The sequence below is a fragment of the Exophiala aquamarina genome, assembly GCF_000709125.1.
Source record: "Exophiala aquamarina CBS 119918 chromosome Unknown aczIA-supercont1.7, whole genome shotgun sequence".
Taxonomy (NCBI): domain Eukaryota; kingdom Fungi; phylum Ascomycota; class Eurotiomycetes; order Chaetothyriales; family Herpotrichiellaceae; genus Exophiala; species Exophiala aquamarina.
This window is the reverse complement of record NW_013550581.1, coordinates 1428848-1454387: the sequence shown is the minus strand read 5'-3', so window position 1 is coordinate 1454387 and position 25540 is coordinate 1428848. Positions and strand designations below refer to the sequence as shown.

At 51.7% G+C, this 25540-nt stretch overlaps 8 protein-coding genes across 8 annotated transcripts; 5 read left to right on the top strand and 3 right to left on the bottom strand.

Moving 5' to 3' along the window:
• Positions 1-719: 719 nt before the first annotated feature.
• On the top strand, positions 720-2708 carry A1O9_08505 (PiT family inorganic phosphate transporter; the record flags this gene model as incomplete). The annotated part of the gene is made up of 5 exons (XM_013402890.1): positions 720-895; positions 953-1124; positions 1227-1482; positions 1539-2489; positions 2548-2708. 5 exons carry the CDS (start codon positions 720-722, stop codon positions 2706-2708), a joined length of 1716 nt encoding a protein of 571 aa, XP_013258344.1.
• Positions 2709-3889: 1181 nt separating this feature from the next.
• Positions 3890-9376, top strand: A1O9_08504 (uncharacterized protein; the record flags this gene model as incomplete). The annotated part of the gene is made up of 1 exon (XM_013402889.1): positions 3890-9376. The coding sequence occupies one exon, from the start codon at positions 3890-3892 to the stop codon at positions 9374-9376; it is 5487 nt and encodes a 1828-aa protein (XP_013258343.1).
• Positions 9377-9753: 377 nt separating this feature from the next.
• On the bottom strand, positions 9754-10470 carry A1O9_08503 (uncharacterized protein; the record flags this gene model as incomplete). Its single annotated transcript, XM_013402888.1, has 1 exon — positions 9754-10470. One exon carries the CDS (start codon positions 10468-10470, stop codon positions 9754-9756), a length of 717 nt encoding a protein of 238 aa, XP_013258342.1.
• Positions 10471-12084: 1614 nt separating this feature from the next.
• On the top strand, positions 12085-15183 carry A1O9_08502 (uncharacterized protein; the record flags this gene model as incomplete). The annotated part of the gene is made up of 1 exon (XM_013402887.1): positions 12085-15183. The coding sequence occupies one exon, from the start codon at positions 12085-12087 to the stop codon at positions 15181-15183; it is 3099 nt and encodes a 1032-aa protein (XP_013258341.1).
• A 2087-nt stretch (positions 15184-17270) lies between these two features.
• A1O9_08501 (uncharacterized protein) lies at positions 17271-18914 on the top strand (the record flags this gene model as incomplete). The annotated part of the gene is made up of 1 exon (XM_013402886.1): positions 17271-18914. One exon carries the CDS (start codon positions 17271-17273, stop codon positions 18912-18914), a length of 1644 nt encoding a protein of 547 aa, XP_013258340.1.
• A 1110-nt stretch (positions 18915-20024) lies between these two features.
• Positions 20025-21542, bottom strand: A1O9_08500 (uncharacterized protein; the record flags this gene model as incomplete). The annotated part of the gene is made up of 3 exons (XM_013402885.1): positions 20025-20534; positions 20613-20699; positions 20796-21542. The coding sequence occupies 3 exons, from the start codon at positions 21540-21542 to the stop codon at positions 20025-20027; spliced, it is 1344 nt and encodes a 447-aa protein (XP_013258339.1).
• Positions 21543-22481: 939 nt separating this feature from the next.
• A1O9_08499 (uncharacterized protein) lies at positions 22482-23160 on the top strand. The gene is made up of 2 exons (XM_013402884.1): positions 22482-22824; positions 22894-23160. The coding sequence occupies exon 1, from the start codon at positions 22542-22544 to the stop codon at positions 22800-22802; it is 261 nt and encodes an 86-aa protein (XP_013258338.1). The 5' UTR covers positions 22482-22541; the 3' UTR covers positions 22803-22824; positions 22894-23160.
• Positions 23161-23497: 337 nt separating this feature from the next.
• Positions 23498-23734, bottom strand: A1O9_08498 (uncharacterized protein; the record flags this gene model as incomplete). The annotated part of the gene is made up of 1 exon (XM_013402883.1): positions 23498-23734. The coding sequence occupies one exon, from the start codon at positions 23732-23734 to the stop codon at positions 23498-23500; it is 237 nt and encodes a 78-aa protein (XP_013258337.1).
• Positions 23735-25540: the final 1806 nt, after the last annotated feature.

Sequence of the window (25540 nt, the reverse complement as noted above, 5' to 3'; positions counted from 1 at the left end):
GTGTCACTAGTGCCATCGACATGGGCTTCAGGTAACGACAAACGATTGCTGCAACCTTCATATCCAAGGTAGCTCAGCCCCTGACACCGAGAACCCATACAGCACAGCAGCTAACTCATCATCATCACGCCACGAGGCGACAGTGTATTTCTCCGCGACGGGTGTTCTGCAGGCTAAAGTATCGTGCACAGTGGTATCGAGGTCTTGAGGTAGGTATAATCCTCCTGCACCACTCTCTAGATGAACGATGTGGTATTTAAATTGCACACGTGGTGAATTTAGAGCTTGTCATTAGCTCTCAAGCAAGCGATTCCAAGCTCACGCCAAGCGCACCATCACACCATACAAGTCGCTTCGCGGCGGGATATTACTAGATGGGTTGGTTCTTTCCGTAGACAGCATAAGACCCGCTGATGGTTAACGTTAGCTGAATTTCAAACGCGTTGGATACCACGAAGCTCCTTGGCAGACATGTATATGTCCTTCCGGCCTGGCTCAGCCGTCTTAGTGCTGAGCCGTCGAAGGAGGGCATCTGCGACAAATCAACCTCTGTTTCCTTGACTGAAGCTTGTCGACTTGCTTCAGGAATTTGCTAGCCAATATGCCATGCTTTCTCCTGCAGATGATAAAAGACTCAAACTCCCCTCCTCTCTTCCCGGCTTCTATTAACTCGTATATTCGCAAATCGACTTTTTATATGAAGGAAGCTTGAGAACAAGATGCCTCTGCACCAGTTCGATTACATCTTCGCTTTGGGCACTCTCTTTGCTTTCCTTGACGCGTGGAACATTGGTGCGAACGATGTCGCTAACGCCTTTGCGACCTCGGTGTCGTCCCGATCCCTCACTTACCTTCAAGCTATGTGTGTTGCCTCAGTTATGGAGTTTGCTGGCAGGTACGATAGATCTTGTAACACCTTTCCGCTTTAGAGGAGAGAGCTTATGTGATATAGTGTCGCCGTCGGCGCCCGCGTTGCAGACACCATCCGAACTAAGATCGTTGACCCAGATCTGTTCGAAGACAATCCTGCCATGCTCATGTTGGGTATGATGTGCGCTGTCATCGGCTCATCAGTCTACCTCACGGCTGCAACTAAACTTGGTTTTCCTGTTTCAACAACTCATGTAAGCCTCATCCCCTCCCACACCGGCTGGTTGCGTTCCACAATATGCGATTAAACATTGTATTCGAGGGAGTGGCTAACGCTTGTACATTGGAAATGATAGTCTATAATGGGTGGTGTTATTGGCATGGGCATTGCTACTGTCGGGGCCAGTCAGGTTACCTGGTGGGGCGGAGATGTCAACTCGGGAGTTGTTTCGGTCTTCCTAGCCTGGATCATCGCACCGTTTTGCTCTGCAGGCTTCGCATCTATCATCTTCCTCACCACCAAATATGTGGTCATGGTCCGTCGCAACCCTCTTATGAAGGCGCTGATTTCCATTCCCGTCTACTTTGGGGTAACGTCTGCCCTCATCACAAGTAAGCTTCGTAAATGGTGGTCTCACAACCCTGAATATTCTAACTCTGACCTCTAGTGCTTATCGTCTGGAAGGGTGGTTCCTCCCGCATCAAAATTAATAACGCTGAGACTGTTGGTATTATCATTGGGGTTGGCGCTGCAGTCGCCCTCTTGGTCGCTCTATTTTTCTGCCCCTGGCTTTACCGGGTCTTGCTCAAGGACGACTGGGAACTCAAGTACTACCACATCTTTTTAGGACCCCTTCTTCTCTCGCGCCCGGAGCCTACCCCTCCACCGGAGGGATTTCAGGTCGTCAAGGATTACTACCGCGGTCACAAGACCATGGACGAGCTGAAGGCATCTCGTGAATCACAAATTCACGCGGGACTGGAAGACGAAGAAAACGCCGCACACGTCTTGGAGAAACGTTTCCCTGTCCCCGATAATGGTGCCGGATCCGAGCGCGACGACGGGAAAGCTAGTCCAGCCGCGGAGCCAGCGGTCGGCGAAAAGAATCCAGACAAATTCGAAATCATTGGCCCCCGCCCGGATGGAGGCATGTTTTCTACGGCCGTTCTATTCTGGCAGTTCAAGCGCATCTTCTTCCGAGGCGTGGAGCAAGACATCATCGCTCAACAGAAGAAGGCTACCATCTTAAGTGGCGATATTGAAACCACCCACGCTTATGCCGCGCACTACGACAACAAGGCTGAATATCTGTACTCATTCTTGCAGGTCTTGACTGCCTCAGCTGCTTCATTTACTCACGGAGCCAATGATGTGTCCAATGCCATTGGACCTTACACCTCAATATATCACATCTGGAACACAAACGAGTTGGGTAGTAAAGTTCCTGTGCCTTACTGGATTTTGGTCTTTGGCGGTGCTGCTATTGTCATTGGTCTGTGGACTTATGGCTACAACATCATGCGCAACCTAGGCAACCGTATCACCCTCCATTCTCCTTCCCGTGGCTTCGCGATGGAATTGGGAGCCGCCATCACTGTGATCATGGCTACCCGTCTGAGTAAGTCACCGTTGTCTTCTGGTCCTACGTGTTCCCAAGCTAACAATTACCCTCCCAGAGTTACCCGTCTCCACCACACAGTGTATCACTGGAGCCACCGTTGGTGTTGGTCTCTGTTCAGGAACATGGAGAACTATCAACTGGCGCATGGTTCTTTGGATCTACGGCGGATGGATTATTACCGTGCGTCCCCAAAATTTCATGCTTCTGGATAATTGAATTGCTAACAATCGTACGTCCAGCTACCCTTGACTGGAATCATCTCGGGCTGTCTGATGGGAATCATTATCAATGCTCCGCGTTGGGGATACGCGTACACTATTTAGGTTCCGCATATCACTTGAACTACACGCTATCGGCGGGGCCCCTTTCGAGTCGTCTCAGGAAACTTTGGACCTCTGTTTAGATTGATGATGGCATCTGCTCATTCCACAGACTCCTATGATATCTATCCGTAGACAAGGTGAATCCTAGTTGTTGGACACTTATCGGCTCTGCAACAAAGACGCTATCAAATCACTAATGCAAGAATTGTAGCGTCCAAGTCGAGATGTGCCTTGCAAGGTCTTCCTAGCTCTAAATGCGCAAATTATCCACAAGAATTTATGGCGAGTTGTTTACCCTCTATTTGAGTTGCGGATTTCTGTCGCCTGCTTGCCACCTACAGAGTTTGCACATCTCTGGATCTTATACGGTCGTTAAGCGTAGTGACGGGGTTTTCCTCGGAATACCTCTTGTTGCAGGGATCGCGACACGATTTCTCCTCCGTGCTCTCAATGATAAGTGATACTGCAAGACTTTGAAAGTCGACTTCGCAGAGATTTCGATCCGACGTCACCCCTCGACCCCGACCCAAGTTGGTTCGCTTTACGCAACTTAATCTGCACGCTGGCACACTGCTTTTGCTCTCGAAGAGAGGACACAAACCAGATCATTACTCACACCTATGTATGACGCATTTCATGCTCCTTCCTGCAACATGGGCAGAATGAGGATGTGTAGGGCTATAGAGAGTTTATCTTCGTCCCACGCCTAAGTATCGTCCGAAATCTAACAGATTGTACTGTGCAACTGCAAGGCAAGAACCAGAAAATTATCGTAAGCGAGCGATCAAAGAGGAGCTCGAGCAAGAGTGATATAGTGCCAAGACGGAATAAAATAAATCCGACCCTCGAGCAGGGTGCGCCGAGCAGGTTTCTTCTCTCCACTCCGATTGGAGGAACAACCCCTTCTCCAAAAAAAAGTTCCAAATGCACCACCTCGAAATTTGAGGCCGCACGAGCGTCAGTTCATTCGGCGACACTGGATGTGAATCATGGCAAATTAGTTTACCAAGAAGACATCTGTTCAAATTCGATAGTCGGAGGAGAGTCCTTCTCTCTTGAGACTGTCTCATCAGCATGTCGTCTGGGAAGCGAAAATTCTCGACCGAAGAACGGTCGGCCAAACCAGCGAGCAAACGGTCCAAGCCAGACCCAGAGGCACAGCCTGTGAAGTCCTCCAAGGCACCCAAGTTGGACAAAACGAACCCGTCACCTGCGCGGAAAGCTTCTACACCCCAAGCAGCCTCGGTCCTTACGAACGAGCAGCCAGCATTCCCTCGCGGTGGTGCCAGCCTCCTCACTCCGATTGAGCGCAAGCAAATTCAAGCAAAAGCCTCCCGAGATGCAGCGAAGGAGTTCAAGAAAGCTCAAGACCTTTTTGGCAATTCTGGATCAAAAGAAGAAGATACGAGTGACGACGATGGGAATTCAGCGCCCGAGCTGGAGCCTAGTAAAGCTGTGCCGAAGAAGTCTCGCAAAGAGAAATTTCGCAAGAACAAGGCAGAAATTGATGGACCCGAAATTCGCATCAGTGGCTTAAGCTACAAAAGGATTACTACTGGCTCACTGGTCTTGGGCCAGATAAGCGGGATCAGTACTAGATCCTTGACCGTGGGATTACCCAACAGCCTGGTTGGGTTTGTCCCGCTCACAGCTCTATCCGCTCAATTGAACGAGAAAATCCAGTCCCTCCTGGACAGTGGTGTAGAGAACGGTGCGACTAGCGATGGAGAAGAAGAGGCAGACGACAAAGATATTGACCTCACAGAATATTTCCGTGTCGGCCAATTCCTTCGCGCTGCCGTTACATCTACCGAGCAAGAAAGAACGGGGCCGAAAACGCAGTCGCGAAAACGCATCGAACTATCTATCGAACCTGCGCTCACAAATATTGGTCTCAGCCAGACTAATCTAACCGCAGGCACCACAGTACAGGCTTCAGTCAGCAGTATTGAAGATCACGGCCTCGCAGTGGATTTGTCTTTGGATGAAGGTAGCGCTCGTGGGTTCATCCTCAAGAAGCACCTTCCTGAAGGCCTCCACTTGGCAGATGTCAAAACTGGAGCAGTCTTCCTATGCAGTGTACTCGAATCCAGCCCGAATGCCAAGGTGATCAAGCTTTCAGCCAACCTTTCCAATGCAGCTACACTGAAGACTGCTCCCTCAGTTGATGCTTTTCTTCCTGGTACAAAAGCAGAGATTTTGATAAGCGACAAAACGGATGCAGGACTTGCTGGTAAGGTCATGGGCCTGCTTGATGTGACAGCGGACGTCGTCCACTCGGGGTCTTTCAAGGATAGAGAGGCATTCTCCGCGAAATACGAGATTGGAAAGAAGGTTACCGGACGCTTGATATGCACATTTCCCCTTTCTGATAACAAAAAGCTGGGATTTTCCTTGCTTGATCATCTGTTAGATATCGATTCGCTTGGCACGTCGACTAGTGGGCACAATAAGCTGTCAATATCAACTATCATCGACTCAGCATCGGTGGTACGGGTGGAACAGGGTTTGGGTATATATCTCAAGCTCGCGGGTGATAGTATTGGGTTCGCTCACGTCTCACGGCTATCAGATAAGAAGGTTGACTCTCTTTCCGAGTTGGCTGGTGCCTACAAGCTTGGCTCGGAGCATAAGGCGCGGATACTCGAGTATAATTCTGTCGACGATTTGTACATTATCTCTTTGCAGCCAAGCATTCTTCAGCAGCCTTTCTTACGGGTGGATGACGTTCCTATCGGCGCAGTGGTAAAAGGAAAGATTGAAAAGCTGCTCATTGGCGCTGAGGGAGTCAAAGGTCTGATTGTTAATCTTGCTGAAGGTGTCACTGGGCTTGTTCCACAAATCCATCTATCTGATGTTGAGCTAAAACACCCAGAAAGGAAATTCAAAGAAGGCCAAACAGTCACAACAAGAGTCTTATCCACAGACGTTGTCAGAAGACGCTTGCGACTTACGTTGAAGAAAACTCTGGTCAACAGTGACCAAAAAGCCTGGTCAAATTACGATGGCATTGAGGTCGGAGACTCGACTGTGGGCACACTCGTAAAGGTTGATCGTGTGGGAGCAATCGTTCAATTTTTCGCCTCTGTGAAAGGCTTCCTACCCGTTTCTGAGATGAGTGAGGCTTTTATCAAAGATGCCACAGAACATTTTCGAGTGGGACAGGTTGTGACGGTCAATGCAATCAGTGTCAATTCGAGTGAAAGGCGTCTAACAGTGTCTTGTCGAGATGTGAACACCACGAACCCATCGATTGAAACCTCCTTGGCAGAGCTTCATGCTGGAACAATCACGAGTGGAACAGTGTTCGAAAAATCTCAGGACGATATTTTGCTCCGGTTAGAAGGATCTGACGCAATTGCGCGTCTCGTTTTGGATCATGTCTCTGATGGGTCCTTGAAGAAGCGTAAAGCAGCATTTGCGAAGGTCAGAGTTGGCCAGAAACTCGAAAACCTGCTCATTTTGCAAGTCTTAGCTAAGAGAAGGCTCGTCCTGGTATCCAACAAGCAAAGTCTTATCAAAGCAGCAACAGAAGGAACTCTATTAAAAAGTTATGAGCAGCTCAGAGAGAATGGAGTATATACTGGAGTTGTCTCTAACGTTGTGGATAACGGCATCTTTTTGAGCTTCGCGGCAGGAATCAGTGGCTTTATACCCAAAGGACAGGTACCTGTTGAGACAGAGACTGAACCAGACTTCGGGATGTCAAGGCTGCAGCCAGTTACAGCTAGGGTCACGAACATCGATTATAAAGGTGCTACGCCGCGTTTCTGGCTGACCATGAGGGAGGGGAAATCAAAACCCGAGTCGACTCCTACTGAGAAAGCTGGAGGCCACCCCGAAGCCATTCCTCTCTCGGAGCCTGTTGATCCAAGTGTCACCGTACTGGGTGACTTGCATGTAGGAAGGATCACCAAGGCGAGAATTGTCTCGATCAAAGAAACCCAGCTCAACGTGGAGCTAGCAAAAGATGTCCAGGGACGAATTGACGCTTCTGAAGCCTTTGACGCCTGGGAAGAGATCAACGACCGCAAGAAACCGCTGAGACAGTTCTCTGCCAAGCAAGAGCTCACTGTGAAAATACTTGGGGCACACGACACGAGAAACCACAAGTTTTTGCCCTTGTCACATCGTAACTCCAAGCATACAGTGTATGAGCTCTCTTGCAAGGCAAGCGCTATTAAACACCCCAACGCTGAAAATCTCTCATTACAAAGCATTTCATCTGGATCGCGTTGGCTTGCATTTGTCAACAATATTTCTGATTCAGGTCTCTGGGTCAACATCTCTCCTGCTGTTCGTGGAAGAATCCGGGCGACAGACGTTTCAGACGACTTGTCTTTGGTCGCTGACCTGAACACCAACTTCCCACTCGGATCTGCTCTGCGGGTTCAGGTTCTCTCAGTCGATGCTGAGAAGAATAGGTTGGATTTATCTGCGAAATCCGACAACTCCGCAAGCTCAATCACGCTCAAGGATATCTCTGCAGGGCTTGTACTGCCCGGCCGTATTACAAAAATCAGTGATCGAAACATCATCGTTCAGCTGAGTGACCAGGTGGTCGGCGTTGTGGACCTGATTGACATGGCAGATGACTACAGCGAAGCTAACCCAGCAAAATATCAGAAGAATGATGTGCTTCGAGTTTGTGTGCTGAGGGTGGATGTGCCAAATAAGAAGGTTACGTTGTCCACACGACCCTCTAAAGTGCTCAGCTCGTCATTACCGGTCAATGATGCAGAAATTACTTCTATCTCCCAGCTCTCAGTGAACGACGTGGTCCGGGGCTTTGTCCGCAATGTTGCAGACAAGGGTGTTTTTGTCACACTTGGCCATAATATCACTGCGTTCGTCCGGGTTTCGAACCTTTCAGACAGCTTTATCAAAGAGTGGAAAGATCATTTCCAGAGAGATCAGCTGGTCAAAGGGAAAGTCATATTGGTCGATGAGGCTTCTGGCAATGTGCAGATCAGCCTCAGGGAATCAGCCTTGGACCCGAATTACAAAGCTCCATTGAACTTCAATGATGTCAAGCTCGGCGATGTTGTCTCGGGCAAAGTGGTCAAGGCCGAGGCGTTTGGTGTCTTTATCCTGATCGATAACTCTGAAAACGTTCGAGGTCTTTGCCATCGAAGCGAGATCGCTGAACAGAGGATTGAAGATGCAAGCAAACTTTTTAGCGAAGGAGACAAGGTGAAGGCCAAAGTCCTGAAGCTCGACCCTGTGACTCGAAGAGTCAACTTCGGTATGAAGGCTTCTTACTTCGCGGATGAGCTCGATGAAGACAGTGTGGATGACAGCGAGGATGCCGCGTCTGAGGACGAGAGTCTAGCCGACGGCGGCGTTGACCTTGATGAAGACATGGAACGTGCTGAGGAAGATGAGGATGACGACGAGATGGAGTTGGAAAATGACCAGGAAGATAGTATGGATGATGAAGATGATGGAGATGCAGGTTCAAATATCGAAGACGATGACCCCGAGGTAGAAACAACCTCAGAGACAGTCTCATCTACGAAACCAAAAGGTCTCAATGTCGGCGGCTTTGACTGGTATGGTCTCTCGGAGCCCAATCCGTCAAGTAAACGCCCAGCTTCCGACTCAGAAGAAGACAACCTTACCGCTAAAGCATCCAAGAAGAAGAAGAAGAAGCGCGCCAAAATCCAGGTCGACCATACCGCCGATCTTGATCGCGACGGCCCACAGTCGGTTGACGACTACGAGCGGCTCCTCCTGAGCGAGCCTGACTCTTCGCTCCTCTGGCTCCAATACATGGCATTCCACCTCGACCTGGGCGACGCTGACCAGGCACGAAGCATCGGCGAGCGCGCACTGAAATCGATTGGCCTCGGCCAAGAAGCGGAGAAACTCAACGTGTGGATCGCGCTCTTGAACTTGGAGAACGCGTACGGCGACGACGAATCCATCGACGCCATCTTCAAGCGCGCCTGCGAGTACAACGACCCGCAGGAGGTCTACTCCCGCCTCGCGAGCATCTACATTCAATCCGGCAAGCGAGACAAGGCGGATGACCTCTTCCAACGCATGCTCAAGAAATTCACCCGGGACCCTAAGGCCTGGATCAACTACGTGACTTTCCTCTTCGAGACTGGGGTCGACAGCGCCGAAAAAGCCCGCGCACTCCTGCCACGCGCGCTTCAGACCCTCCCGAAATTCACGCACTTCGACCTGACGCTGAAATTCGCGCAGCTGGAATTCAAGCAGAGCAGCGGAACGCCGGAGCGGGGTCGCACGATCTTTGAAGGGCTGCTCAGCGCGTTCCCGAAACGCGTCGACCTGTTCAACGTGCTGCTGGACCTGGAGCTGAAGCTGGACGACAACGAGGCACAGGTGCGGGCGGTGTTTGAGCGGATCTTCTCCGGCGATACTGCGGCTGGCGCGAGAAAGCTGAAGCCCAAGCAGGCGAAGTACTTCTTTAAGAGGTGGCTGGCATTTGAGGAGAGTGTGGCAGAGAGGAGTGGCGATGGCGATGAGAGCAAAATTGAGGCCGTCAAGGCCAGGGCGGCGGAGTGGGTGAGGAGTACTCCTACTACTAATTAACTGCTCATCTACAGCAGTCTGGGAACGAGTGTGAGATTGCGTAAATTGCTGGTGATGCGATTGCGTGGGACCGAACGAGACCAGCAGAAAGGAACGACTATCCCTCCAATGTGCCTGCTGTACCTGCTGGTGTCACGGACAGCGGCAGTCGTGCGCCCATGAGCAGATTGAGAAATAGAAGACCAAAAATATCATGACCGATAAAAGTCACTTGCTTCCCTGTCAAACAGCCCCTTAGGTCCACTTACCCCTGACAATACAGCCTCGTGAACGTGGTGTGGGTTGAACAGTCACACAACAAAGCTTGGAAAACCATCTGACCTAGCAGAAAAGACCATGCATGAAAACTACGATCGAACAAGACAAAAGATATAATTTTATTTGGGTATCGGTTTACTCGAGATCTTGACGCCGTGGATACGCCGCACACTAGACCAAACGCTCGCGGAGACCTTGACGGGCAATTTCCTGCCTTTCAGTCTCTGATCAATCAGCCACAGGCCAACAACAAACTCTTCGCGGCTCAATGCCTTCGCACCAGCAGATGCGACGAGTTCCCACACCTCTTCTAGGACGTCAGAGGGAAGGCGACTGCGCTCCCAGATATCTTTGACCACCACATTGACGACAAGGTCGTTAGCGCCGTCGAATTCGAGATACTCCAGATCACGGTCGATGAGGACCCCACGATTGCCTGCCCAGACGCCTTCATATCGCTTGCGCTCTCGTTCAGTAACCTTATCACGCCATCGTTTCCGATCACCCTCGTGATGCATATTTGGATGGCGTCTCCAGTGGCGTCGGCCACGCTTGGCCACTCCCTCATCTTTGTCATCGTGGTCAGGAGATGTATTTCGCAGTGTGTGCCTCATTGTCCGTGGTGGAGGTGGTTCGAGCTTGGGTGTCTCTGAACCATTGCCAAGACCAAAATGGTTATTGCGTTGCTTGGCCCCATCGAACAGACCAACCGATTTGGATCGACGGCGAGGTTTGGGTGGAGGTGGCTTAAATGCTGGGGAGTGCATACGTGAGGGAACGAGCGAGGATGCTATCGAGCCTGCCACCATAGCATCTGCAAGGGCGTTGACACTCATTTTTGATTGTGAGTCTCGTGCAGGTGAGTGTGAATAGTTGTTATGGCCGGAATTTTGTTGTGCAATCATGGCAGCACGTGCAGGGCGCAATGGAACAGGGGCTGGCATTGGCTTCCTGACGGGTGCGGGTGTGGATTTCACGACTTCACTCTCAGTATCTGTGTGTGGTGGGGCGACTTTGATGTTCGGCGAGTTTGCGCTGATGATGGGTGTATGGAGAAAAGAGGAGTCTCTTGGAGGCGTGCCACTGTGGAGAGATTGTTCACCAGGGGGTGAAAATGTCCTTCTAGCAAATTCATAAGCTGCAGCATTCCTAGTCGCTACTGCCGCTGCCGCAGTCCCCGAGGGTGAAGGACTGGATACTGTCGACGGGTGTGATGGTTGTGAGTTAATATGAGCTATAGATCCGAGATCTTGCTTTTGTCTTTCTCCAGTTCTTTGTGCCGCTAGCTGGCTTGCAACTGCTGCCATAGAAGCCGCGGCTCCAGCTCCGGCGACAGCATTGTGATTTCTAGGCTGTGGTTGTTGAACCTCGTGACTACTACCTGCGCTCATCCCACGTTGTCTAGCGGTGGTCAAAGATTCCCCCGTCAACTGATATGACCCTGTTTTGTCTCTCTTTATTTCTGGTCTCACGGGGCTAGTCCTCGCAGAAGCGGCGACAGCGGCGACAGCAGATGTAGAGCGAGGAGAGTGCGGTAAAATGCCTATTTTTGGAGGAGAGGTGGATGAGGGTTGGCTGGATACCGAAACCGGAAGTCTTTCGGCTGTCAATGCACGGCCACGAGGACCTGCGGATGGGGACGTCTCTTGTGATGGCTGAGCTGGTTTCCTCTTCCCTACTGCAGCTGCCGCAGCGAGTGCACCTGCAGAGGCAGACGGGTTTTGAATGGCGCCGGCATTGATAGGTTTCAACAGTCCAGGGCCGAAGGCATGTGTTGCCCCCCGCAAGGCAGGAGAGGGTGGTGCCGAGGGTCTGGGAGAAGTGGTAGCAGCATTGTGCTGAACGAATGAGGGTTTCGGCGCCACGGGTGGACGCACTGAGCGTTTCTCAGTCATCAATCCATCGACAATTGACCAAATAGAGGTGCAGTAGCATCGAAAGGAGAGGCAGAACGAATGTGGGGTTGTTGGCAATTAGTAACGATAGGTAGCAACTGCAGGGACTCCCATGATCAAGGTTCGACGCTGTTGAAAGGCATAGGGACAAGGTACCAGATGCAGAATACAAGATAGATGGAAGATGTGAGGTGTTCGTCAGCCTGAGTGAGCAAAGTGCAGATTCTCAGCAGTCTTCAATACCAGTTACCAAAGATATGTATGTACATCGGCCTCCGCAACTCCCGATGAGGAGTGCACGTGATGCCGCGCCGACTCGTGACTTGCGACCTGCGACGCGTAAGAGCGCGTGAGGGGGCCGCGTTTTAGGCAGCCACTAGTGCAACGGCGCTACAGACGTCATCTCAGGTCACTTGTCTTACTCAATATTACGGATACTCTGAAATTGAATAACATACGTCCTGTGAACGGCGGTGCAGCTGATTCGTTCAGCTACCGTCGCTGCTGTCGCTACTGTCGGGATATCCTCGAGTGAGCTGTATTTGTGCAGACACAATGTCTGACGACGACGAGATGGACGTCGACCACGAATTCGGTCACAGCGAACATGAAAAATCTCGTGCCGAGGTTGAACGTGAGCTGGATGAAAAGTACCCGAACCGTCCTCACAACAAAGGGAAAACACTTCCATTTCATACTTTGTTTAAGGATCTCTTCGACCCACTTATAGCAAGCAGCAACACTAAGAAAGGTGGACCAAATCAGCGAAAATTGGGCCCAGACGTACGGTCAAAGATGGCTCCTTCGGAAAAGCGAAGAGCCATTATCGAACGGTATATTTCAAGATGGCGTCGAGAGGTTGGTCACGATTTTTACCCTGCCTTTAGGCTAATCATCCCTGAAAAGGATCGCGACCGGGGAATGTACGGTCTCAAGGAAAAGATCCTAGGCAAGCTCTGGGTCAAATTGTTGCAGATCGACAAAAACTCTGATGATGGCATTCAGCTGTTACATTGGAAGGTCCCTGCGAACGGTAAAGCAGCCGGCGACTTCCCTGCAAGATGCTACGAGGTCATTTCCAAGCGTCCATTGTTGACGGAGGTTGGTAACATGACAATTGAAGAAGTCAACGACAATCTGGACAAACTATCTCAAGTGTCGAAGGAAAGCGAACAATTGTCCATTCTGGCTGAGTTCTATAAGCGAATGAGTGCTGATGAACTTGTGTGGTTGATCAGGATCATCCTACGCCAAATGAAGGTCGGTGCCACGGAAAAAACTTTCTTCCACATATGGCATCACGATGCCGAGACTCTTTTCAGTATCTCCAGCAGCCTGCGTAGGGTTTGCTGGGAGTTGTACGACCCAAACATACGGTTAGAGAGCGATGAAACCGATATCACTGCGATGCAATGCTTCCAACCACAGCTTGCACAATCTAATACAAATACACCTCTGCCACGCATGGTGGAGAAGTTGCGACGAGCCGACGCTGAGCAAGAATTCTGGATCGAAGAGAAATTGGACGGCGAACGCATACAGTTACACATGGTGTCAGATGATTCCGTTCCTGGAGGTAAACGGTTTAATTTCTGGTCCCGCAAAGCCAAGGACTACACTTATTTGTACGGCAAGCATCTCTCTGATAAACAAGGATCCTTCACACAATTCCTGCAGGGCGCGTTCGCCGATGACGTTGAGAGTATGATACTGGATGGAGAGATGATAACGTGGGACATGAAACAGGATTCCTTTGTGCCATTCGGAGCCCTAAAGACAGCAGCTTTGGCTGAGACTGCAAACCCCTTCGCCGAGGGTCATAGGCCGCTTCTTCGTGTATTCGACATCCTGTTGTTGAATGGCAGATCTCTGACGCGGTATCAACTACAAGATCGAAGAAAAGCGCTGGAAAGAAGCGTTAAGGGAGTTCATCGTCGGCTGGAGCTGCTCGATCACACAATTGGCACATCAGTCATGGACGTGGAAGTTGAATTGCGAAAGATAATAGCAGCGTCATCCGAGGGCCTGGTGCTGAAGAATCCATATTCCGCATACCGTCTTGACGAGCGGAATGACGACTGGCAGAAAGTCAAGCCCGAATATTTGACTGAATGGGGTGAGACGTTGGATTGCTTGGTGATTGGTGGATTTTATGGTTCGGGGAGAAGGGGTGGTAACTTATCCAGTTTCCTGTGCGGTCTTCGCGCTCCTCGAAGGTCGCAGAATCGTAACAGCCAATCTCAGAAACAAGGCCAGTCCCAGAAGAGTCAATCTCAGAGCCAGTTTCAATCGCAAAGTGAATCACAGACAGATCAGCTGTCATATGTCTTTGTGTCCTTCTTCAAGGTTGGTGGCGGGATGACACAAAATGACTATGCCACGATAAAGCACGAGACAGATGGAAAATGGATTGACTGGGATGCCAAGAACCCGCCCACAGCGTATCTCGATCTCGGGGGGCCAGCCACTATGGCTCGTGAGCGACCTGATGTGTGGATCAAGCCAGAAGATTCGATAGTGCTGGAAGTGAAGGCAGCCAATATCGTGCCAAGCGAAGACTATGGTGCTGGGATGACATTACGGTTTCCACGGTTCTCAAAACTGAGAAGAGACAAGGACTGGCAGACTGCGCTGTCCTTTGACGAAATGCTGGATCAGTGCGACAAGGCTGGCAAAAAGGAAGAAGAGAAGGCTATGGAAATCGACGACAGGAAACGGCAGAAGCGCCAGGCCGCCCCCCGCAAGAAAGTACTCACGGTAGCAGGGTACAATGCGAGGGACGTGAACAGCGTTGAACAGCCACAGGGTCCTCAAGGTGAAGTCTTCAACGGTCTGACCTTTTACATCATGACCGAGTCAGGATTGAACGGATCACAGAAGAAAACGAAGCTGGAGCTCGAAGCCCTAGTCAAAAGCAATGCAGGCAAGATTGTGCAAACTCAGTCTGCTTTGGAAGACATCATCTGTGTTGCAGCTCGCAGAACAGTGCCAGTCGCGAGCCTCATCAAGACGGATAAGAAGGAGATCGTTAGGCCAATGTGGATTTTTGATTGCATCGAGCAAGCACGTCGGGATTTTGCAAGAGGGCTAGCTGAGATGGTGATACCGTATGAAGTCAAGCGGCATTTGTTCTTCGTCCCTGAGAGGCTGCAAGGCATCTGGGACGACAACACAGATGATTTTGGGGACCCGTATGCACGAGACGTGAATATGGAAGAACTCAGTGAGCGGCTATCGAAAATGCCTGATGTGGAGCTTGGTCGGAAGACGTTGGACTTGATTCCGAAGGTGTTTCCGGATTTCATGCAAATGCGAGGAGTTATGTTTCATGGACTGGTCATCTATCTGGATGGTCCTACCCGGTCCCGCGTGGAGAAGAGCAATAAGAAAGGCGAAGGGTCACTTTCAATCACAATGGACAGCGAGATGCTGGCCAGCCACAACATGGTGCTTTTTGCTGGCGGCTGTGTCCAGAAATCACTCAGTCACGAGGTTACGCATATTGTCACGCAAGCGAATTCCGACGTTGCGGGTCTGCGCAAAGAAATTTCTACGTGGAAGAGCAAAATTCCTCGAATCGTTTCGGTCGATTGGATACGTGAGTGCTGGGACGAATGTACGAGGGTCGACGAAGAGAGATTTCCAGCGCTTTGATGGCTAGTGTTGGCAGTATTCAAACCACAGTAGGCAGCTAGCTCCTCAGTGGTACGACTGAGAGGTCCCTCTCCCCCATGGAACCCCGGTACCTTACGAGTAGGGCAGTACTACCTAGGCTATTACCCTAGTAGTTAAGCTGCTCCAGTACAAGGTATTTCTTCTTGGACGACCCAAACCATCGGAGAATGTGCGTAGTGGGTCATCGCTGACGTATTTCAAGGTGATGGACACCAACGCAACGGTGCTCGACAAGCCAACGAGCCTAGGCACCCAGGTAAAAGTGACACACTCGATACCACCCGTCATCCGTGCTAACGGAGGATGTACTGGCTGGGAGACGGCTTTCGCGTGGTTGTAAAGACGGCCATATAGCTGGTCACTCCACCGTTGCAGTCTGAGAGCCTGTTGAATCAGATCATGTCAATCCGACTTTATACCGTTACGTGGCAGGTTGATTGTGTGCAACATGTCGCGTGGCGATTGGCGGTGGTGATGCCTGGATGAGACAACCTCTTGCATGCTTTTTTTTGGGTTCGTTGTGCTGGGATGCCGAGACGAGCTTTGTGTGCCACGAGTAATTAAGGTGAGGCGCAACGGAAGCGGCCGGCTGAGGCCCAGGGCAAAGATGGCAGAGATGGCAGAGATGGCAGAGATGGCAGACATGACGGATGCGAATGCCCAACGAGCGATTACCGACGTGGGAGGAAGCAGCCGCAGCACACACGCACAAATAGATAGACAGATGGATCGACGAGGAGAGATCGCTACGGCTACGATTATTGTTGCCATTAGAAACAGCTGTTTTTTCCTTTACTCAAAGATGGTACGATGCATGGAGTACTCCAGGCAGAGCACACCAGACACACGGGACACACGACATGCCCCCGTGCCTCATTGCTTCTGCCTGCCTATGTGTGTGTGTGTGTGTCTGACGAGGCCATTCTGCGAGGTCTTGGGATGAAAAAGGAAGGCGACAGAGAGAAGCGCGTGGCCGGCTGCACGGGAATCGGATCGAATGCCATGGGAACACCGGGCACCCTGGAACCCCCTTACGGCGGGTGTAAGCGACAGCCAGACACGGCCAGCCTTTAGAAGGACGCTTGGAATGTTCGGACGAGGACCTGGCTCTTGTTAGGCGAGGATGGCGGTGCGAACCACGGGCAGCCTGCCGCCCCAAAGCCAACAAGTAGCGCTCTTCGGACCCCCCTTTCGCCCGTGGATGATGCCTATTTGCTGCAACGCCGGGCGGACTAGAGTAGCCCCGAATTCCAGTTGGCCCCAACAGCAGCCATCACATGCACGCTTACGAGTACGCAAATGAAATCCAGGGACTGGAGGTGGGTTTGAGATTTTTGCTTTAGCTGAGAAACCCGGAATCTACGAGTATGGCTGGTAATGGCAACTGGTAACAGTCCCAGTACTGTAACTGTAAGTGTCATCATGGTTTGACACGGATGGCACCAATGGCACCCAATGGCCAGGCTCCGATACGTGGATAAACACACAACTATGTAATCCTTATCTTGCCTCCCACCTCATCTCATCATTGCGGATGCCGTGAGTCCGTGACCATGTCCTCCATGTCCTCCCGGCCCACGAGCGCCGTCCACCCCCCCCCCTCCACCCGTTCTTAAGTTTCTACCTGAACCTCCTGTTAGGCTGTTACGAGTGCCTGGCTCAAGCTTCTCCTCGGTACTGGCTCCTCCACCCTTGTCCATCCGCCTGCGCCATCGCCCAACTCCCTCGCTCCATCCACATCCATCCCATCCCATCCCATCCCATTCCACTCCATTTTAACTCCTCGTAACCTGTCCATTCAGGCTCACACTCGGCCTCAGCTGCCAACGTCCTCACCCTCTCGCTTGTTATACCCTCACAAGTCATGCTTGATGCCAACTCAAGTCCTACTCTTGTCGTTTCTACGTTTGCCCTTCTGCACACCACGCCGATTCCATTACCTACGCCTCATCGTTCATCTCTATTATAATCGTCAAATCCTTATCATGCTCCCGCGATAACCTAGTTAGCCTCCTTGCTTCATCATCCGCCCGGCGACCACCTCATTCCACCCCCAGACCACAACCATGATGATGGTCCCTCGCTCCTTTGTCCAGAACCCTCTGGCCCTGTCACAGAGGCGGCGGTCGGATTTCGGCGAGAAGGAGGCCTTGTCTACCCAGCGATCTATCAATAGCAGATCTCGCTCTCCGTCGCCTTCAGCCTTATCCCGACCACTGTCGCAGTCGCCAGACTCAGAGACCAGGTATCAACCTTCATCCGACCCTGTAAGAATCCCAAGTCGAAACACCAGAGGCAAACCCCCAAAACCCGAGAGACCTGCTCCGACCACCCTCCAGATTCCCACATCCGCTGCTGCAAACTTGCCTCGGACAGGACCTCCAAGGAGAGAGTCGGTCCAAGACATCCTCTCTTCGACAACAATCCCCATCAGGAAGAAGCCCAGGCAACGGCCGGCCCAGCGCTTACCCAATTGCGACTATGTTGCTGATTTCAGCAAGCTCCTGAGAGATGACGTACAGTCGCAAGGAGACGCACACTTGTCGGGCAGTTGGACAAATCCCCAGTTTGAAGGCCTATTCGGAAATATCGATGGCTTTATCGAGGATCAGGTGATTGTCGGAAGCGAGGGTGTGGATGCCAGTCTCTTATCCACCCGGTCCCTCTCAAGCGACTCCATGCCGTCTTTGGCCTCCCCAGACGACTTCAGCACCAACGACATGCCTAGTGTCTCCCCAGCCACCATCCGATCCCCTGCTGATCCTAGATTACGACAAGTTGCCAGTTCCGAAGACTGTAGCAATCAACATCCTCTGCTTTCTCGAGACGACGATTGCCAATTCAGCGGAGCCTCAACTCCTGAATTGCTGGTATCCTCTCCTCCAAAGCCAAGACGAAGAGATGTTTTAGAACAGAAGGCACATCGTTCTTTTAAATCCAGCCTCACTGCATCATTAAAAGCATTGAAGTCTGCCGCTCAAACTGTGTCCAATATCGCCACCACTCCTCCACTTGTTCCACCCGACGAATTCCTAGGTGCTTCCATTTTCGAGTTTAAACCCGAGCTCACCGATGATCGACGACCTCCTCCATCGGTCGAACCGCCTTCGGCCGCGATGAGGAGATACCTGAACCCGAGGGCGACCATGCCAGCTGATTCACCTGCTCAATTGCATTTCTGGCTGGATGAGAAGCCCGACCCTCATTCGAAAGTTGTGGGAAATCGCAAACCCAAGCTCAAGACCAAGAAGAAGAACCAGCCAGCAAGCTCTAATTCATCGAAGCTGAAGAACTCCAGGAACCGTACCGCTCTACTTCCATCTGTTGTTCAGCTGTCCACATGCATTCCTTCGACAATCCGAACTGCCAACGCGTCAAGTCCGCCAACGTGGCTTGAACCGGATGGAACTCCAAGCAACAAACACCGTGCCGCTCAAGCACTCACCGACGGGACAGCCGACTCTCCCCACGGTGAAGGACAGCCTCGACCTCGAGAGCCTCGCGAGAACAGAGACTTCCTCCGCGTATATGTGTGCGAGCTGAACATGCGTAAATGTGGAAAGTTAGCCGATGAAGCCCATGGCCACGCCAAGTTATGGTTGCCTCCTGTCACCGAGGACAACAAAGACAAGAAGAACAAGCAAGGAGAAGAGATCGAAAAGAAAACCGGCGTGGATCGGTGGCCGAGCTGGACGAGTGATGATATATGAAATGAATCTTTGTAGGCGAAGGTTCTGCCGCACCTTGTCGCCAATGTGTTAGTATGAAAAGAAAGCGATCGAAGCGTCATGTACCTTTTTCTTATGGTTGTTTCATTTTTTTTTCCCTTTCGGTGTTCCGAGATGCATGTTGGGGACGTGCCGGTTGTCCTCACGGACGGGATGGGTTGTATGATCATGAACTGGACAGGAGATTGGAATAAAGCGGTGGTGTCGGGTGCGTACTTGTATATATCGAGGTCCAACGAGAAAGCGCAGTGCAGTGCACAGCTGCCTCGCGGATCTTGTTCCTTACCTTTTTGCTGCCCTTTTTGCTGCCCTTTTTGCTGCCCGTCTTCGTATGTACATAGTTTTTTTCAAGTCGGCATCTGGAGCAGGTAGCGTGCTACTAGCTAAGAAGAAAAGGATGATTTAAGAACGAACGAGCGGGGTGTCTTAGACACATGAATAGGTGCATGTACATATATATATATCTGAATCTCTATATATATCTACACGATCTCATCACTTTTGTCAAGGACGCCGAGAAGAGAAATGCTTATTTCAAGGAGTTGAGTTTGCAACTAAGGAGGTATGTGGCTATATTACTATTTTACTGCACTGCTATAGTACTCTCCGGTGTGCGGTGTCCACTGCCGCCAGTTCAACTCAGTGCGATAATGCCTTGCACTGAGCTGGGTAGCGCGGGACACGAGACAAAGAGGCAAAAGCTGCTTTGTGCTCATTTGGGTGACTATGGTACTCGCAGATCGTAAGGCTGCTAGATAATTAGATTGACGCCAAGCCGGAAATGGAAATATGTTCTTCCAGGCCGCTTTGAAGGTCGCCAAGACTTTCCATTGAAAAGAGTTCACCCGTTATGGAGGCGCTGACCAAAGCATGCCAATATGACAGGCTGCTCAAACCGCGAGCCTTACATACGCTCTCGTCAAACAGCCCATCTACCTTGTCATCAGATGTTTGACAGAGCACATATTCGGCAAGGCGTGTTTCTCACTCGCTACGTGTTCATTGTCCCAGTAGGTCTCTGCTGGATGATTATTTGCCCCAGGTAGTCAACGTGCGATTTCCAGGGGCAGCAATAAGCCAGAGAAGAAGAGGTCATCGTTTGTACCAACTCTGGCGCATGAGTACCTGCCAGAAAGAAAGCGGAACCTGCCAGTCCCTGACACCCACAGCGATGTAGGCCTTGACAAAGCCCCAGCCAGTGACGGAAAACCAGCACAAGACCCACAGGTAGCCGATGATCCGCGGAATGGTTGGAGCTAGCTTTCCTCTAGGGTGTGAATCTTCTCTCCCAATACGAAGTGTTCCGCGGGAGGCGGAGGCTTCCCTCGTGGCTTCCAGTCTGGTGGAAGAAGTGAATTTGTGATACCACTGGATTGTCAGGGCTTCAGCGACAGCTGCCACTGGCTGCATCATGAAGAAGCCCGACATGTCGAGTATAAGCTCCTGCAGTGACAGAGCCTCGTCACGGATCACCGCAAGGCTCGTGATGTGGACGAAGTCGCTGATGCCAAATGCGACGATGAGAATAACTAGGTTGGCTATTAGGGATCTGGCTGGAAGGCGTAGTTGGCGGATGGCAAAGTGGCCGAGGCCCAGCACCGGCTATATGCATCGCTGCTTTAGCTTACATGCGGCAGGTGTAGAGGATCGGAGGAAAGGGTGACAAGTGCGGAGACTTACAAGACGAATATAAGTGTGCCAGAACTTTTCCCAGACGTTGGACACGGTGTAGCAGTCCGCAAGGCTGCCGAATAGGGGTGGCCAGTCCTAGACGCCCGAATCATCGGTCAGTCAGAAGCTAGCGAATCCAATTCTCAAACAAAACGCAAGTGCTGAATTGATCTCGACGCGAGGGTTGCCAACCTCAGGCCTGCTCAAGCCTATCCCCACCAAAACAGCCGCGAGAACCTCGAACTGTAGCGCCATACTGGCATACGTGCACACAAGCATCAACCCCTCCGCAGCCACGACCTCTCTCACCGTCCCCCAATTCCACAGCCAGGCCGCAGGAACAGGCAAGTCGCGACCAACGACAAGAGCAGCATCAAGCGCAAGGTATGCACACGCCGCTCTGCCCAAACAGGCGCGCACGAACGCCGACCTCCCGATCCGCTGTCGAGCCATTGCCTCGTGCGCGCTGCTCACGCGGCGACTCGCGATATTCCAGCCCACGCCGCGCGGACTGCTTGCGAGTGCCGTCGCCCAACAGAGCTTGCGCCATGTCCAGGCTGCTGGTGGCGGCGGAGGGGCCTTGGCCGCTTCATCGTGCCTGCCGCTTGGGCCATCCTTACCGTTGACGTCGTCGACTCGCCAGAAATCTCGCTCGGGGACATGGAGAAGCAGTCTCTCGAGCGTGGGGAGCACCAGCAGCCATGCGCTGGCGATGCCGTACCGTGACTGCCTTGTCGGCCCAACGTTTGCGGGCCAGGGGGATGCTAGGCTCAGGGAGTAGGTGGTGATGATCAGGCCGGCGAAGACAAGCCCCCGGCCGTGGAAGGGAGGTGCTGTGAATGCTAGGATGGGTAGAAACGGGAGGGCGATCACTGGTAAATAGTCTTGTAGTCTTGGTTGACTGTCACTGCTGGGAGGTGGTGAAGCTGAGGCCTTCATTGTTTTTGGGAAATACACGATTGATTTTCACAGCTTTTGCACTGGTTTCTGGCGATAATTCAAGCATGGCGTTGGGATTATTTTGCCAGGGAGAGACCCCTTGTAGGAACCTGGCGTTTACTTAATCTGCTGGGTGGACCATTCTTGCACGTCGATGAAAATCACCAGATAGCAGCGTTTCCCTTGATGGCTCGTGGCTTCGCCCCTCGGCTTGAGTCTTGCTGGTGGCACGAGTAAATATCTCAAGGCAGCCAAGAGTTACCTATGTGGTCTGACATTTGCGCTGCATAGGTCGCATGGCGAGCAGACGACGCCCGCATCGTCTTCGCGAGACACGGCGAGGATGAGTTGTTTCAACTCACTTATAGTACCAAGTGGGTCTGTGACAACCAACCCTAGCCTCTATCATCGATGCCGGAGAAGGAGGAGTGTGAGATTGGTCTTGGAGTTGTTTGCAGTGACTCTTGAAAAACCCTCGGCTCTATCCGACGGTTCGACCTCGGCACTGAAAGGCACATGGCCTCAGCCACTCCAGTGTGGAACTATCCTCCTCAATATCGGAACATCGACAATGATCTTGAATTCGGATGCAACAAAATCCTGGGGAACCCGCTGAGCAAAGCCAACATCTTTTAATCACTTCCATGGGATAGGCCTGATTCCAACTGGACCCCAGACCATATCAATGCTAGATTCCTAAATATACTTCCCGCTTTTTTACTCTAGCGAATACTATCTTCGACGTGTCAAGAACCCCATCGTGGTCGGAGGGCTTTGACTACCGGACTACATGGCTTCCGCTCGGGCTTTGTAAAGCCTTCGAGCGTTCACTGCGTGCGATGTAAGTCGGACCCAGGCACTCCCGAGGAAGGAAAAAGAGTCCCCTACAAGGCAGGCAACCGTACATTGGTCAGCTCATTGACCTTGCCTGCTTCGTAGATCGGCGACGCCCTAGTGAAACTGAAATACCCGTATGGAGGCTTCTTGGATGGTCTATCGATGTATTCGGCTCCCAGAACGCCGGGCGCTCCAGCGAGAATATTCGGCCCTGCCATCACGGTAGAGATGGTCGAAGTGAGCAACACGACCGCTGTCTCCAGAGCGGCACTTCGTGGACAACAGCGAAGATGGCGGTGTCATGTATATCAAGCAGCCACCAGGGCTGTTCTCGGCGTGCTGGGGCGGCCTGATGAGTACGCGGGCGAAGTATCTCGGCGCGAAGGGCGTGGTTGTCGATGGCCGGATCAGGGACGTCGATGAGCACCGCGAGATGGGCTTTCCGGTTAGTCTCATCTTGGCCCCTTTGTCCCGTGGTCTGTTTTGGAAGGCGGATTGGCGTTGACGGTCCCAGGTCTTTGCAAAGTCGACTTCCATCCTAGGCAGTAACACGTTCACAAAGGCTTCAAGAATTAATGTCCCCTCCCAGTTCAAAGGGGATCTTTGGATCCATCCAGGTGATTTCCTGGTTGGAGATGCTGATGGCGTCGTGGTGGTCCCCCCTAGCTTGATCGAGCAGGTGGTTGAGTTGTGCAGACAGTGTGCTGAGATCGATGAGAAAATGCTACTGGGCTTGAAGCATGGGGAGTCCATGGGTGATCTGATCAAAAAAAATAGATCTCAAAAATGAGACAGTGCACTGTATTGACTGTGTCTACTTCCATAGAACTCAAGAAGTTGAAACGAGGAATTCAGCACTTCAATCAGCTCCGAAGAGTGTTTGCGGATTTCGAACCACCAGGAGATCCCATTCTTCATCCGTCAACCAGCTCTTCAGACTCTTCAGCCAGGCCTCATCATCAACTTCTAAGAACGGAGATTCCTGTAGTGCTTCTGCGCGGCTCCGCACTCTCATTCTCAGGGTGTGCGGCCAATGGCTTCCCCACAGCACTCTGTGCTTGTTTGCACCGACTAACGCTTTGGCGAGAAATTCCAAATCGTCATAGTGAGGCTGCATCTCAACTCGCTCGATATGGAGTACTGAGCTTCACACACAGCGCACCATTCCGTAGTATGCTCATGATTGCCTCAAAGCCAGGCTGCTGATCTGGGGAGGCTTGATGCTCTTCTGGAAGCATGCTTGGCGCCTTCAACAAGCCGAAGTGATCGGTAACTAGTGGGATGCCTTTACCCGTAAGTTTTTCCTCGACCCGTGGCTGAAGTTCATCCCAGAATCCAGGATGTGTGGTCGTCATGGTAAGGCTTCACGGTAGGGATAACTGCAAGACGTGCCGTGCATGCTCCCAGAGAGCAAGTTTTTGAAGTGTTACGTCCTCTAAATCATGGTGTCGGTATACATTGACGCGAATACCCCGTACCCCAGTAGCGTCCATGGAAAGCATTTCGTCATCGAGTGTTATCTCAGGGTCAACAACACGAATCACTCTGGTGGCTGAAGCACCAAGACGAGGCACGAAAGCCTTCAACGAGGCCCAGTCACTGCCGTAGGATAGGCTGTGGGTGAGAACGGAGTTGGTGATGCAGAATTGATCCTGGATCGACTGGAACCTCTGAATCGGTGCGGCTGGTGTTGTCAGATGACGTCCTTCATGATATGGGAAAGAGTCCGGTTCAAAGGTGTGATGATGAGTGTCCCAGCTTCCGTTCGGAGCCCGTACTTCTGAGGCACTCTCAGGTCGCAGAGTAGCCCTCTTTGTTGCTGTTACAGTCGTTTCCACGACCGCGAATGTTTCTCTGGTGTGTCGCTACTCGATATTTATTTGAAGCGATTGTATACCCAAAATTGGGAGCACGCAATTAGCATCGAGGAGTATGGCCTGGCAGGTTAGAATCTCAGGTGGCAACTTGGGCGGACATCGCGAGGAGGGTTGCGAGGCTGCGACGATGCGTCGGCCCCCTTTTATAATCGGAAGCCTCCACAGCCTTATGCTTGGCCGTAGTGGAACCATCCTTCCATTCAGCTGTTTCTGATGGCCGCGCTCGGGTGGAGCATTCGCACTTTGAACCGCACAGAGAGTGCTTGGCCTTGCCTAACGTCCGTCCCTTCATTGTCTTCCTCGAAAATCTTGTTGGTCCTTGTCAAGATTGTTGATGGCCTAGTCAAACTTTAGGTCGATTAGCTACAGGCACTCGATTAGCGATGCAAAGAAACAAGGACCACTGTACTAGAATACCTGGGGACCAACTAGTGAAAGCTATGTTTGACAACCTTCTCCGTATCCCCTACCTAGTCTCCTCAATCCCTCGAGAAAGTGTGCGTGCAGGTGCTCGGGGCACGCTTGTGACTTTAGCCATTTGGGCATCTTCCGGTATGCAGGTTCCAGACTTTCGACCCGACGGGCCGGTAAACGCCAACAGGGCCAAACGACGACGATCGTGGATCTTGGCGCAGGGCCTGCAGGGCCTGCAGCTTGCCCCGGGCGTGCGATGATGGACTTGCTGGTAGATGCCCACATCGTATCCGTCCAGAGTTCTTCAACAAAGGAGCTAATCCCTAGACATTCGCTCAGGTGTTGGCAAGAGCCCAACCTTCCGGTGTACGCCGTACCTTGCAGACTGGAACACCCATATACTCGTAAAGTCGGAGCAGGAGCTTGGCAACTTAATAGGAAATGCCCGATGTTACTGAGAGCGAGCTTGCAAGGGGGTGGCTTTTCGCACAGAGGCTGAGTTTGACGATCATCGCTTTACATTCATTGGCTCCCATCCTGGCTGGCTTGACATCTTTCCTGTTTGCTACTCCGGAGTACCAAAGAACAACCAAGGAACCAGTGGCCTTGGAAAAGTAGACAGGGTACAGGAATCATGATCTTGCTAGTCGCAGCAAGGCTATCCGTACGAGGTAGCGAGGGAAGACTTAAAACTACTATTTCCACCCCATACGACCGAAAACGCGTGGGAGTCCTTCAGCACAGGTACGGATACTTATTACTATGGTCAGAGCGCCGCGACAGGCACAAACCAATATTCGCTGTACAACTGGCCATCAATCTCTCCAGCTCCCGCCTTCGACACACGCACTCTGGACAAAGTAGGTCGCC

Excerpts from the sequence above, each read along its gene's own strand:
- A1O9_08499 (XM_013402884.1), top strand. The coding sequence starts at position 22,542 with ATGTATTCGGCTCCCAGAACGCCGGGCGCTCCAGCGAGAATATTCGGC.